General features: G+C 67.5%; 1 protein-coding gene across 2 annotated transcripts in view; it reads left to right on the top strand.

Moving 5' to 3' along the window:
• Positions 1-1,409: 1,409 nt before the first annotated feature.
• The window catches only part of CASKIN1 (CASK interacting protein 1), a 28,569-nt gene continuing 15,937 nt past the window's right edge, over positions 1,410-14,041 (top strand). For both annotated transcript variants that reach the window (XM_031506099.3, XM_077786920.2), the window contains exon 1: positions 1,410-1,632. In XM_031506099.3, the coding sequence (XP_031361959.3) occupies positions 1,539-1,632 (94 nt within the window). In that variant the 5' untranslated portion in view covers positions 1,410-1,538. The remainder of the gene's footprint in view (positions 1,633-14,041) is intronic.

The raw sequence follows: 14,041 nt of genomic DNA on the forward strand, positions 1-14,041 counted from the left end.
GGCAGGAGCTGCCCCCGCGCTGGGTGTCTGGGTGTGGGGGCCCGGCAGGAGGGAGCCGTGGGGCACAAAGGGAGCTTTGTTGAGGCGCTCCGGTTGTTATCAGGTGGTGGCAGATGTGAAGGAAGCCCCCGAGCCGTGCGGAGCCCCAGCCCCCAGCCCCGGAGCCCGGCCGCGGCTCAGGCCCCGTGCGGCGCCCGGCTGCGGGATTAGAGGGCAGATTAGACGGCGTTCCGTGCTGGCAACCCAAATGTCCTGGATTGGAAAGTGGGGGTGGGGAGAGGAGACGGACCCCGCCATCCCCGAGGGGGGGTCAGCCCGCAGATGGGGGCTGTGCAGGGGACCCCGGGGCTCCAGCTCGGGGGGCACGGACCTGCACGGGGCGGGCAGGGGGCACCGGGCCACAGCTGGGTTCCCTCCTCCAGCTTCCCGTCTGCCACGGGGGCTCACACGGGGCTGCAGCTCCCGGTCCCCGGGCACTGCCCCCACCTGGGGCCGCACCCCTCCGTGCCCAGCGCTGTGGTGCCCAGCTGGCTAGCAGCCTTCTGCCCCGTGTGCCCCAGCGCCGGCTTGCTGGAGCTGGGACTGCCAGAGGCTTTTAGCTAAGAACTTGTCCGGGAGGGCAGAAATTTGGGCTGATTTCGTGCGAGTGATGTCCGTGCTCTGCCCTGATGGCACCGCGGGGACATTAGCGCCCTGTCCATCACTGGCCCATTTCCTATCGGGTTCCTCAGCTTCCTCAGCCCTCGGCACAGCCGGGAACCCTCCGCGGCTGTAATGTCTCGATCATTTCAGCCTTAAAAGTGAAAGGGACGAATTGCACCGGCCATTGTGTCAACACAAGTGGAAAATGACGCGGTAATGAGCGCTTTATTTACAGAAATAATGAAGGCTGCCCTTGCCCGGTTTCCGTTATCGGCACCGCAGGCTGCTGCGATGGCCAGGCGGGACCGGGAGCGGCGAAGGGCACCCCGGATCCGGGCTGGGGAGCACGGGGTACCCCGGGAGGGGGTCTGCTGGACCCCCCCGGCTCGTCCCCGAGGAGGCAGAGGCCCCGAGCAGCCGTTTTGCCCCCGTTCCCTCCGACCGCTGAGACCCGCCAGCTCGTTACACGCCACGGCTGCGCGGCGGCTCCCACCGGGGCGTCCCCCGGGCCCGGCACCGGGGAGGGGGATCCCGCGCTCCGCCCGCAGCACCGGGCGGCCCCCGCCCTCTCCTCCTCCTCCTCTTGCTCGTCCTCCTCCTCCTCCTCTTCCTCCTCTCCCGCGCTGCCCCCCGCGCTCCCGGTGCGGCCCCCCCGCCCCGCCGCGCCCCGCCCCGGGCGCCCGCCGCCGCCGCCGCCCCCGCCCCCGCCTCCGGAGCGGGCGGGCTGGGCGGGGGGGCCGCACCGTGCCGAGCCGAGCCGTGCCGAGCCGCGCCGAGCCGAGCCGTGCCGAGCCGCGCCGAGCCGCCCCCCGCCGCCCCCCGCCCCTCGCCGCGCCGCGCCGCGGAGGATGCTCGGGCCGTGAGCCCGCAGCCGGCAGCCCCGGCGCGGCGCAGCCATGGGCAAGGACCAGGAGCTGGTGCAGGCGGTGAAGGCGGAGGACATCGCGGCCGTGCAGAAGCTGCTGCAGAGGCCCAAGCCCGGCAAAGCCAGTGAGTGCGGCGGCGGCGGGGCCGGGCGGGGGACACACAGCGAGGGGGGGCTCGCACGGGCACCGGCGTCGCAGCGGCGGGCGCGGCGGCTCGGGGCCGCATCCTAGCGCTGCTCCCGGGGCCCGGCCGCGATGCCGCCCTGCCCGCCCCGGAGCATCCCCGGCCCATCGCCGGCTGCGGCTCGTCGCAGGCGGGCGGGGACCGTAGACGTGCCGAAACCCCCGGCGGCGCCCCGGGAGGGGCGGGGGGCGCTGCCCGGCGTGGGTCTGAGCGTGCCGGCGGGGCTCGGAGCATCCCCGGGCGCTGCGCGGGTGCGGAGCTGCGGAGGGTCTCCCCGCCGGTCCCGGGGCACCCCCGGCGCGGTCGGGCCCCGGCCGGGCTGCCCTCGCCCCGTACCCGGGAGCATCTCCCGACCCCCCGGGAGCCGGGCCCGGTGCTGCCGGGGCTTTGGGCAGGGTTTGCGGCCGGGCGCATCTGCGTGTGCGTGCAGCGAGTGTGGCCGGCCCGCGCGGGAGATGCGGGGCTCGCTGCCCGCGCCCCTCCGCGCGTGTCCGCGCTGCCGCGGGCGCGTGTGCGGCTGTGTTTGGGTGCGTGGGGTGTTTGCGTGGCGGTGTGTACCCTGGCATCTGTGTGTTTGGCTGGGCTGTTGGTGTTTGGCGCTGAGGGGGTGTTTGGATGTCGCTCGGCGGGTATCTCCCGGTGCATCCCTGCGGCTGGCTGTGCTCGGCTCCGCGGGTGCGTGGCCAGGTGTGAGGCTGCGGGGGCGTGCGTGTGGCTGTGCGTGTGCGTCTCCGGGCGTACGTGTGTGTAGCTCCGTGAGTATCTACTCGCTGTAGGATGTAAGTGCTCCGTCGAGGCGTTCCGCCCGGGACTGAATAATTCATGGTGCTGATGCAGCCGCAGGTTTCAGGCCTGGTGCCGGGGACGAGCTGGGGACCGTTCCTGGCTACGGACAGGGACCACGGGGGGCACTCGTGCGGCCCTGGGTCACTGGGCACACAGTCCCTCCATTGCTGTGCCCACGGCCCCTCTCTGCAGGGCCGGCACTCCCCAGATGTTGGCACCCCTGGAGCTGTGCAGGGCTGGTGAGGTGTCCCCTGTCCCTGGTCGTGCAGGGCTGTTCCTGGCCAAGCACGGCCAGCGTGGTGTCCCATGTCCTGGTGCTGAGCAGGGTTGGCATGGCATTCCCCATGTCCCTGCTCTGGTGTTGCATCCAGCGTGTTCACGGTGCCAACACGAGGCCGGCATGTGTTTCTTCGTGCCATGCAGGGCTGGCGTGGTGTCCCCCATGCCCCCGGTGCCATCGTTGCTGTCACTGCTGAGGGACTGTGCAGGGCAGAAAGAACGTCCAGCTCAGAGCCCACTTCATCCCAACCCACTCCAGACACTGCTGCTGCCGTGGCCTCCTGGGGCAGTGTGTGGGTATGGGGACAACACCTGTGCCCAACAGTGTCCCCACACAGCCTTCTCCAGTCCCTGCTGGCCTGGGCTCACAGTTGGCATGTCTGTGGCAACAACCAGAGGTGCTTGGCTGCCACCACCTTCTCTGCATCCCTTCTCTGCATCTCAGCATTCTGCTGTGTGTCCCACGGCTGAGCCCTCTGGACACCAGGCAGGATGGCCACAGGGGCCAGGATCCCTGTGCCAGGATCACAGGTTAGGGACAAGGGACACCCAGTGGGGCTAAACCTGGTGTTGGGGTGGATGCTCACCCCATTCCCTTGCTGGGCTGCCCATCTCCAGCTCTGCTGGACCCACTGGTGCCAGTGCTGGGCTGTTCTGGGGCCATTTCCCCACCGGATCCCGCTCCCCCTGTGGCAGCGGGTGCCACGTGTGCCGTGGGTGCCGTGCTCCCAGCCCGGGGTGCTCAAGCACCTCTGGCCGTGGCAGCGGGGCTGCAGCGGTGCCCGGAGTGGCAGAGCACCGAGCAGGGCTGTCCCCACGCCGTGGCGTCCCCACGTCCCCTCCAAGCTCCGGTCCCACGCCTGCCTGCGGCGCTCCCCGCGCTGCGCGGCACCAGCAAGATTTGTAACTTAGCTCTGTTATCTGGATAATATCCTATTCATGTGGGGTTTAATAAACGAGATTTACAAAATCCTTGCGTGAATTAGCGCGGGTTGCTATGGTGACATGGGGCCCCGTTCGGTGTGAGTGTGGGTTCGGGCCCGGGCCGGCCGCAGCGCACACCGCGCCTGCTTCCCGGGCATCCATAATTGATGAGGTTGTCTGAAAGTTGCGCAAATCAGATGCAGGGATTTGGCAGCAAACTGTTTCCCTCCCCGTCCCCTCCTTCTCGGTGCTACCTCGAAGAAATGTGGTGACTTGGCGTTTTCCCCTCAGCTCCAGTGCCGTGGGATGGGATGGGACCGTGGGGTGTCTCCAGGAGCACCCGTGCCCACTGTTCCATCCTGTCCTGGGCATGCGGGGCTTCGGGCAGTGGGAGATGAGCCGTGCCATGCCGTGCCATGCAGAGGATCCACAGTTCCGTGGCTGTGGAGGGTTGCAATGAGCTGGCTCCTTCCCTGTGGGGCCGGCGCTGCCAGCAGCTCATCCACGCTGGGAATGGCTCCTGTGTGGTGCTGCTGGTGCAGTGTGGGACCTCCAGCCAAGGGTTGGATCCTCTGCCCCAGTTTCTCCTCCGGGCAGGCTGGGGGGCTCTGGAAAGCACTTCCACACATGGCAGCTTGGTGTGGCCAAGGAGGTGTCCCAGCACGTGGCCCTGCAGGACTCGTGTCCTGGTGTGCTGTTGGAGCTCTGGGGCCAGCTGGGGCTGGGTTAGCCACGCTGCCTGGCAGGGATCAGGGCTGGGCACAGGGCTCTGCATCCCCCGTGTCCTGCCACATCAGGGTAACCCTGGGTAACCCAGCCCAGCCTGGCCCCGCCGCCCAGGATGTTGGTGCTGAGGCCTGGGCAGCGCTTGGTGTGCCCCCACTCCGGGCAGGAGAGCCCTGTGCCTGCAGTGCCACCTGTGCAGGGCTCTGCATCCTGCCCTGCGTGTCACTGGCAGCAGCTCTTCATCTCAGGGCTCGTCCTGGCCCTGCTGCCATGTGCTGGTCCTGCCCTGCCTGGGAAGGGAGCTCAAAGCTCAGCGAGAGCCCTCAGTGTCCTGCTGACCCTGGGTTGCCATCCTGGGATGTGAGTGGAGCTGCACTGGCTGGGTGGGGATGTTCCTTCACCGGTGCCCCAGGATTTGGGGACAGTGGGAAGCAGAGCCAGAGCGCCTGGGGCCATGGGCTCTGGGCAGGGCCTCACCAGCTGCCTCCTGCCCTCCTGTGTCCTCCTGCACAGTGGCCAGTTAATTCTGGGGTTTCTTGCCTGCACTTGATTGCATTCATAATCTGCTCTGATAACAGTATTTAATAAAACCGGGCTAATATGGCGCAGTTAGGAAATGCCTTTGACATTTTACAATTCAATTTCCATGCAGTAAAAGGCAGGGCAGATGCAAATCCAATTGCGGTGCAGTGCCCAGGGCACACGTGGCCGGCAGCCACCGGAGCTGCCCGGTTCCCCCGGCCCTGTGGGAAAGCAGGAGCCTTCCCTGGGAGGCAGCCACCCCCGACAGCTCCTGCTGCTGCTCCCTGGACAGCAGAGCCTCCCTGCTGACAGAGAAACCCAGGCAGGGATGAGCAGATGATGCTCACGGGAGCCCCTGGATGCTGCTGCCTCGGGGGCCATCCAGAGGTGCTGGGCAGGACATCTGCACTGGGAGGAAGGGGCTGGGGGGCCAGATCCTGTGGCAGCCTGGCCAAAGAGGTGCTGGGCCCGTGCATCCCCCGTGGCGTGGCCAGGCACTGCTCCCACGCCTCCCCCGAGCCCTTGGCAGGGACGAAGGGGCGGAATGCCAAGGGGACGGGCTGGGACCCGCGGGCGATGCCAGCGCCGGGAGATGCCGGAGCATCCCGGGCGTGTCCCGGGCACGGGCTGTGCTCTGGGCTCTGCTGACAGGCAGGTTCCTCTCAGGGCCCGGCAGCTCCGGCTGCTGCCCGACCCATCCACGTGTCAGCGGGTCCCTGATAAACTTTTGGGGTTTCCAGCCCGCGTGCGAAGCCTCGCTCGCAGCAGGACTTGGCAGGCGGGTGTGGGCTGCTGCGTGCCAAGTTTCCTTCCAGAGGGGCACGATTGCTCAGCCTGGGGTGGCTTCTCATCATTTTACAATTCTTGCCTCTGTGGCTGGGCCGAGCTGTGCATGCAAACCCTCCCGTGCCCCCTGGCCCCGGCACAGCCCCGTGTCCGGGCTGGCCGCAGGGTCCCTGCCCAGCAGGGTGCCCTGGGGACCCGGGACAGTTGGGCACTGCCATCGAGGAGCAGCGGGCCGCGGGCCGGCGGCTCCGTTCCCAGCTCCCTCGCTGGCCTGGATTTTCTCTCAGCAGTCCCAAATTCAGCTGGCTGGACACCAAGCAGCCCTTTGGCAGCCCCTCGTGCGGGGCTCTCCCACGGCTGCACGAGGGCCTTGCTGCCCCTGTGCTGGGGGGTGACACTGGGGACGTGGCAGGGCCAGCTGCACCCGAGGGTGACGGTGCTGGCACTGAGCAGCTCTGAGTGCTGAGGGTGCCCCGAGCTTCTCTCCACGGTGCCTGCCAGCCCATGGTGGTTTGCAGTAGCCAGGCTGGCGTCTGGCTCCTCTCCTCCTCTCTGCACTCTGTTTAACCCTTCCTTCCCCTTCCCCGCTGCTGGCAGTGGCTGTGATCAGTGCCCTGCCCACCTCGGTGTGCCCAGGTGCCCCCAGCCCCTTCCCCCTCCCCGCACGTCTGCAGCAGCCGTGGCAGCAGTGTCTGGGGATGGCAGCTCCGTGGTGCTGTGCCAGGGCCCGGCTGGTGCCAGAGCAGTGCCGGGTGCCCAGTGAAGGCATTCCTGGGCTCACGGCAGGTGGGAGCTGTGGCAGGGCTGGTGGGGGGAGTGCTGGAGGGAGGGCACAGCCCTTGGGTGGTACCTGAGGTTGTTTCCCACAGCAGTGTCTGTCCTGGTGCTGGTGCTGGCTGGTGTGTGCTGGGAACGGTGCTCAGCACTGCTGGGAGAATGTTGGAAAATAAATGTGCTGATATTTAATGAGTGGTGCTGGTCCTGCTGGGCCAGGTTTCCGTTCCAGTGAGGGCGAGGCATTGGGAAGCAAAACTCAGGAGTGCCTGTATGGACACTGTTGTTCTGTCACTGTTCTGTGTCCTGTTCCTGGCCGAGCGTGCTGCAAGGGAGGGCCATGCCCAGCAGGTCACCGAGCCAGCGTGCAGCACTGATGCCACCTCTGCCCTGGCTCACCATCCTGTCGCACACCTGGCGCACGTGGGACTTGCCCTCCTGGTTCTCCTCTGCCCAGAGGGACGGGCCAGTGCAGCCCACCTGGCACAGGAGTGATGCCACCCACGGGATGGCTCATTGTGCCGGGCTGAGAGGGATCTTTAAGCTCTAATGAAATGTTAATAGTATTTTCCAACTCAATACGGGACTAGAAAATGAGGTGTTTAATGCTGGGTTCTGCAGCGACAGGAGCAATCAGCCTGAGAAATGGGAAGCTGGGGTGCAGAGCCGGCCTCGCCTCGGCCTGACAGCCCCGTGCTGCCGGGACTGCTCCGGTGATGGATGGGCACCGGGGCTGGCACGAGCCAGTGGTGGGGCAGCGCAGTGCTGGGAGGGCACGGGAGTGCCAGCTCTGCCCGGGTCTCCTTGGATGTCCCCACCAAGGTCACTGCCTGGAGAGCGCCGAGCAGATGGAGGTGGCTGTGGGGCCGGGGTGCCCTGGGGCACAGCAGGGTGAGGGGACCCCAGCGCTGTGCCCTGCCGTGGTCGGTGTCAGCTGGAGATGGTGCCCAAGCAGCCAGCACAGGCTCTGCTTCTCGACACTCGAGTGGCTGGGTGCTCCTCCCGTGTGCCCGGGTGTGCCCCTCCACATCCCTGTGCATCCATCGCTGTGACCGTGGGCACGAGTGCAAACTGTGCATGCCCAAGCTCCTGAGCATCCTGTGCATGCCCAAACCCCTAAGCATCCTTTGCATGCCCCAGCCCCTGAGCATCCTGTGCATACCCAAACCTCTGAGCATCCTGTGCATGCCCCAGCCCCTGTGCATCCTGTGCATACCCAAACCTCTGAGCATCCTGTGCATGCCCCAGCCCCTGAGCATCCTGTGCATGCCCCAGCTCCTGTGCATGCCCCAGCCCCTGAGCATCCTGTGCATGCCCCAGCTCCTGTGCATGCCCCAGCCTCTGAGCATCCATGTGAACATCGTGTGCATCGCGTGCAGCGTGTGCATCGTGTGCCCGAGCGCCTGTGCCCCGTGCCCCCGTGCCCGCGGGCTCTGCGCTGCCCAGGCCGGTGCAGCCTCCCGCCCGGCCGGCCGTGGGGCCGGGCTCCGGGCACGGCCGGCTCGTGGCGGCGGCAGCCGCTGATCCCTTCCAGATGTGGCCGCCGGAGCCCCGCGCCGCCTCCTCGAGAGGCCCCGCGGGTTCCCGGCCCGCGGGAGCCGCGGGAGCAGAGACAAAGCGGCGGCTGCCCGGCTCCTGCATTGCAGCTGGGCTGTTTACGGCAGCGCGCTCCCCGCAGCCCCGCAGCTCCCCGCAGCCCCGCAGCTCCCCGCAGCCCCGCGGCTCCCCGCAGCCCCGCGGCTCCCCGCAGCCCCGCGGCTCCCCGCAGCTCCCCGCAGCCCCGCATCTCCCCGCAGCCCCGCAGCTCCCCGCAGCCCCGCAGCCCCGCAGCCCCGCAGCTCCCCGCAGCCCCGCAGCTCCCCGCAGCTCCCCGCAGCCCCGCGGCTCCCCGCAGCTCCCCGCAGCCCCGCGGCTCCCCGCAGCCCCGCAGCCCCGCAGCCCCGCAGCTCCCCGCAGCCCCGCAGCCCCGCAGCTCCCCGCAGCCCCGCAGCTCCCCGCAGCCCCGCAGCCCCGCAGCTCCCCGCAGCCCCGCGGCTCCCCGCAGCCCCGCAGCTCCCCGCAGCCCCGCAGCTCCCCGCAGCCCCGCGGCTCCCCGCAGCCCCGCAGCCCCGCAGCCCCGCAGCCCCGCAGCTCCCCGCAGCTCCCCGCAGCCCCGCAGCTCCCCGCAGCCCCGCTCCCGCTCCCGCTGCCGCTCCCTGGGCGCGCCCCGCGGCCGCCTGAGCCCCGGTCCTGCCCGGCCCTGCACCGCCCCTGCCAGCCCCCTCCCTGTGCCGTGCTGGGGACACTGGGACCCTGGGGACCCTGGGGACCCGGGGGACACTGGGGACCCGGGGGACACTGGGGACACTGGGGGACAATGGGGACACTGGGGACATTGGGGACACTGGGGACACTGGGGACACTGGGGACCCGGGGGACACTGGGGACACCGGGGACACTGGGGACACTGGGGACATTGGGGACACTGGGGACACTGGGGGACAATGGGGACACTGGGGACATTGGGGACACTGGGGACACTGGGGACACTGGGGACCCGGGGGACACTGGGGACCCTGGGGACCCTGGGGACACTGGGGGACAATGGGGACACTGGGGACATTGGGGACACTGGGGACACTGGGGACACTGGGGACACTGGGGATAGGCCTGGCTGCATGTCCCTGCTGCTCACCCACCCCGGCGGGCACCGGCACAGCGCTGAGCCGCCGGGCCCTGTGCCCGCAGAGCTGCCCGTGCCCGTGCCCCTGCTGCCCCTCCGTTCCCTGAAGCAGAAGGTGGGCACGGTGCCCCGCCGTGGATGAGGACAAGCGACAGCTCTGAAGGATCACGTTTGAAATAGAACCTGGGGCCTGTTTCACCGTGCGTGGCTGGCAGCTCAGAGCCCGCGCTGCAGCAGCGCCCGGAGGATCCCATGGGTCTGGGCCGCCTGCTCACAGATGTGCACACGTGTGCACACGCTCAGGGCACACCAGGAGCTGATCTGGGCTGCCTGCTCATGTGTGCACACGTGTGCACATGCTCAGGGCATCCTGAGAGCTGATCTGGGCCTCCTGCTCACAGATGTGCACGTGTGCACACGCTCAGGGCACACCAGGAGCTGATCTGGGCTGCCTGCTCATGTGTGCACACGTGTGCACACGCTCAGGGCACACCAGGAGCTGATCTGGGCTGCCTGCTCATGTGTGCACACGTGTGCACACACTCAGGGCATCCTGAGAGCTGATCTGGGTTGTCTGCAGGGATCGCTGGCCATGCAGAGGGGTGAGGAGGGGAGGATGAGGATGGGGATGAGGATGAGGATGAGGATGAGGATGAGGATGAGGATGAGGATGAGGATGAGGATGAGGATGGGGATGGGGCAGGATGGTCTCTGCCCCAGGGTGGAGTTGTGTAGGGTTTATCCAGCTCTCTCTGCTCCCGTGTCCCGAGGAGGTGCGGTGCCAGCCGTGCTGGGAGGGATGAATGGGCAGACACAGGTGACAGTGGCCCTGAGCAGCCACATCCCCATCGCTGCCATGCCATCCTCGCTGTGCCAGCTGCTTCCAGCCAGGGTGATTACTGAAAATTACCTGTTTGCCACAGGCTGGCAATTAGGGCTCCCTGTAAGCGACACCAACATTCATTTCCGCGGAGACGAGAGTGGGCGTGCGGCTGGCACCGGGCACGGCGGGCGGCTGCCACGCTCGGTGCTGGTCCCACGGAGCTGGCACGGCCCCTCATGTCCCACCCGTGGGGACAGGCAGCGCATCCCTGCCTGTGCAGCTCCTGCCCGTCCCTGCTGCCCTTCCCCGCGTTCCTGGGTGCCCTGGGCAGAGTCAGCAGGGAGCCCCCGCTCAGCAGAGCCTGGTGTGCTACTCGGGGGGCTGGCACTGCCCCAGAGGGGTCCGGCTGATGCAGCGTGGCTTGGCCTGGCTGCACGGTACCACACGGCAAAGGTCAGGCGAGGATAGGACTTGGGAATCCAGGGAGAGAGCGGGGATCTCCACGGGAGCTGCTGCTGGCTGCTGGGTCCCCTGGGCAGCTCCAGCCCTGGTGGGTCAGCTCTGCCCTGGGAACATCCGTGCCCCCTGTCCCCGCCTGCCCCCAGGCTCAGCCCCGCGCCATCCCGTGGGACTGAAAAGTTTCCCTTTTGTAAAAATAAAAGCATCGCAGTGGAGTCCCCGCTGCCTCTTGAAAGCTGCATTTCAGCTGCTTCCTGCAGCCCCGGGGGACAGCGCTGCGAGTGACTCAGGCTGCCAGAGCCCAGCCAGCCTCCAGTGCGGATTCGCCACTCCCTGAAGAAGGCCGTGCCAGGGACGGGCATCCGGAGCACCTGTACCTGTGCTGGGCATCCCCTAAACTGCCTTGGGATGTGGGGAATGGCTGGTGACGGGCACGGGGGCACACAGCTGTGGGTGTGCAGCTGTGATGGGCAGCTGTTATCCAGCTGTGGTGGACACTGGGAGGTCCAGCTGCAGTGAGAGGTGTACATCCAGCTGTGACGGGCAGAGGATATCCAGCTGTGTCCAGCTGTGGTGGGCAGCAGATATCCAGCTGTTTCCAGCTGTGGTGGGCAGCAGATATCCAGCTGTGCTGAGCACTGCTCTGCGATGGCTCCATCCCATCCCAGGCACCTCTTAGCCCCAGGCAATCCCTTTCCCTGCACAAGGAGCTTCCCGGTGCATTATTTATACAGTCCCGATCGATCGGAAGATGATAACGGCTTCGTTAGCATCCGAGCATCGCCGGCCCCGGCGCCTGACACGACCTTGGCTGCAGGAGTACAGCTTTTCCCTGTCAGGACCAGCTCCCCGGTGCCACCCTCATCACCAGCCCCAGCCAGGGCTGCTGTGGCTGCCTCAGCGGGGTCCCCACCATGGCCCCTGCCGCCGTGGGGACCCCATCCTCGCAGCGAGGAATAAGAGACCCCCATGCCAGGGCTCCTGTGCAGTGCCCGTTGTTTGCGTGGTGCTCGTTAGCAGGGATATAATTAAGAGCAGCTATTTTGGATGCTTCCTTTATCCGGCAGCTCCCAGCGATGCCACTGCAGGATCCTCCCCCCGTCTCTGAAATAGGCGCTTGCCTTGAATGTCTTCCCTGTGGATATTCACTGCTTCGGGGGTCCTGCTGTGTTTGTGGGGGGCACACGCAGGGGCCCAGGCGCCCACGTGAGCTGGGGAGTGGGGAAGCAGCAGGGATGGGGCTGGAGGGGAGCGGGGTCACAGCAGAGGGGTGAGGGAAGGGATGGAGAGGAGGATTTGGGGGGGTTCTCCAGGCTGATCCGCTGCCGCCACGCTGGGGAGGGGGCAGCAATGCTTTCCCCTCATTAAGTAGATGTTGATTTAGCGGAGGCTGGAGCCATCTGCTTGGAGCAGCCGCCTGCTGCCTGCCGGGGGGAGCTGGGTGAGGATGTGCTTCGTCAGCGGGGGCTTGGCCGGGAGCCCCCAGCCTCCGGCCGGGCATCGATCGCCGCTGGCGCTGCGCTGGCTGCAGACGCAGGGGCTGGCGCATCAGCACGTGAGGGGGTGCCGGGAAGGGAGAGGAGCCCCCTGAGGAGTCCCACCATGTGGGGCCGTGGCCTTGGGCACGTGTGCAGGGAGGGGATGGGGCAGCCGGGCACAGGGGTTTCACTGCAAGCTGCACTGGGGTGCCCAGAGCTGTGCTTGGCCGCTGGGGTCCCACCATGGCACACACCGGCCACCCGGGCACAGGTGTGTCCATACAGCGTGTTCTGGGACACCTGGGCAGCGACTGGGCACGGGGGTCTCCACGTGGCACGTGCCGGGATCCCCGCTTGGGCACGGGGGTCTCCACGTGGCACGTGCCGGGATCCCCGCTTGGGCACGGGGGTCTCCACGTGGCACGTGCCGGGATCCCCGCTTGGGCACGGGGGTCTCCACGTGGCACGTGCCGGGATCCCCGCTTGGGCACGGGGGTCTCATCCACGTGCATCACAGTGCCCAGAGCTGTGGTTGGGCATGGGGCTCTCCTCACGGCCTGCTCCAGGACACCCAAAGCAGCTGCCAGGCACCGTGCCAGGAGCCCAGGTGAGGCGTGCCTGGGCCCTGGGCTCGGGCAGGTTGGGCTGCCCGTGCACAGGCCCTGCACGTGCCGGTGGCTCGTGCGTCGCCCGCGCCGCGGTGCCCGCCGGGGCCGTGGCTGCGCAGGGCCAGCGAGGAGCTCGCTGCACACGCAGCGCCAGCCTCAATCCAAGCGTGCTTGAGCTCCTGCAGTGCCTGGCTGAAGTGAAGGCATTTCTGGGAGCAGTGCAGGGCCGCTCCCCGCGGCGGTGCTGGCTCTGGCTGGTGTGGATGGCAGGCGCCGCGGCTCCCGGTGCGCGCCGCAGCCGCGGCTGGCAGCCGTACCCGGCGGTGCCAGCTCCTGCGTGTGCCCCCCTCTCCCGGGCCCGGCATCGTGCTCCTTCCCCAGCGTGTTGGTGGGGTGCAAACTGCTCTGAGAATGGTGGAGAGCTGCTCCACGAGACACCGGGGGAGCCCTGTGATAGCACGTGGCACAACCACCGCCTGAGCAGCCCGTGGGGAGCCACGAGGGGACACTGGGGTGTCCCAGGATGGTGGCGGGGCTGTCTGAGCAAGGACGTGCCAGCCCTGTGACAGCACCCTCCTGCTGGCGTCTGGTTCTGCATGGAGAGGGCAGGATGGTGGCTGCAGGTGCTCGGTGGTCCCTCAGAGAGGACAGCCAGGAACACACCGGGTTCTCACAGGCAGTGTGACCATGAAGGAGCTCTGCTGTTGTCCCCACTGTGCCCATCTCCTCTTGTAGCCGATATTTTTAATTGGAAGCACTCAGCTCCCTTCTCTCTCTCTTGTTAGTGGAAGAATTTTCCTTGTCATTAATTCCCAGCCATTAATGAGCTCTCCTGGCTCTTGTTGCCCCCGGACAGGCTGCAAGTCTCACTGTGGACCTGGTGACCAGGGCACCCATCCTTCTCTCCTGCTCAGGGAACTGGCACTTTTCTGGGAGCCCAGCTGGGCTCCGTGCTCCAGCTGCCTTCGGCACGCTGACGGCCACTTCCAGAGCTTTAAGGAAAGTCAAACCACTGCATGGCTGCAAGTCACTGACTAAGCACTTGGCACGGGCAGTGATGGAAGTGCTAAACAGATTTTGGCAGCCGCAGCCTCTCCTGCAGGTGCAGGGAGGAAAAATTTGCCGCTATGGTGCCTTGGGGCGATGGTGGTTTGGTGATGCCGAGGGTGACACGTGCCCGGGGATCGCCAACGGCGTCAGCACTGCACCCTGGTGCCCGGGCATTGCCCCATCCCAGCCCCTGGGAAAGGCCAGGTGCTGCCAAGCTGCTGACAGTGTCCGTCCGTCCGTCCGTCCCAAGGACCCGTTAGCCGGAGCGGGGCCCGTCTCGGGGCCGGAGGTTGGAGCCAGGGCCGGGCACGGTGCCGCCCCTGCGCCCACAGCTCCTTTTGTCCCTGGCCCTTGGCATCCCTGGGGGCAGCCCGGCCCCTTCTCCTGGGAGCTGGTTCTTGGCGCGGGGCGGCAGCGGAAGCGGCGCTGGGCTCCTCTCCACCCGAGCTGAATGCCACCTTTGTTGGGGACG

This window comes from Lonchura striata, chromosome 14 (assembly GCF_050655825.1).
Source record: "Lonchura striata isolate lonStrDom1 chromosome 14, ASM5065582v1, whole genome shotgun sequence".
In the NCBI taxonomy this organism is placed as follows: Eukaryota; Metazoa; Chordata; class Aves; order Passeriformes; family Estrildidae; genus Lonchura; species Lonchura striata.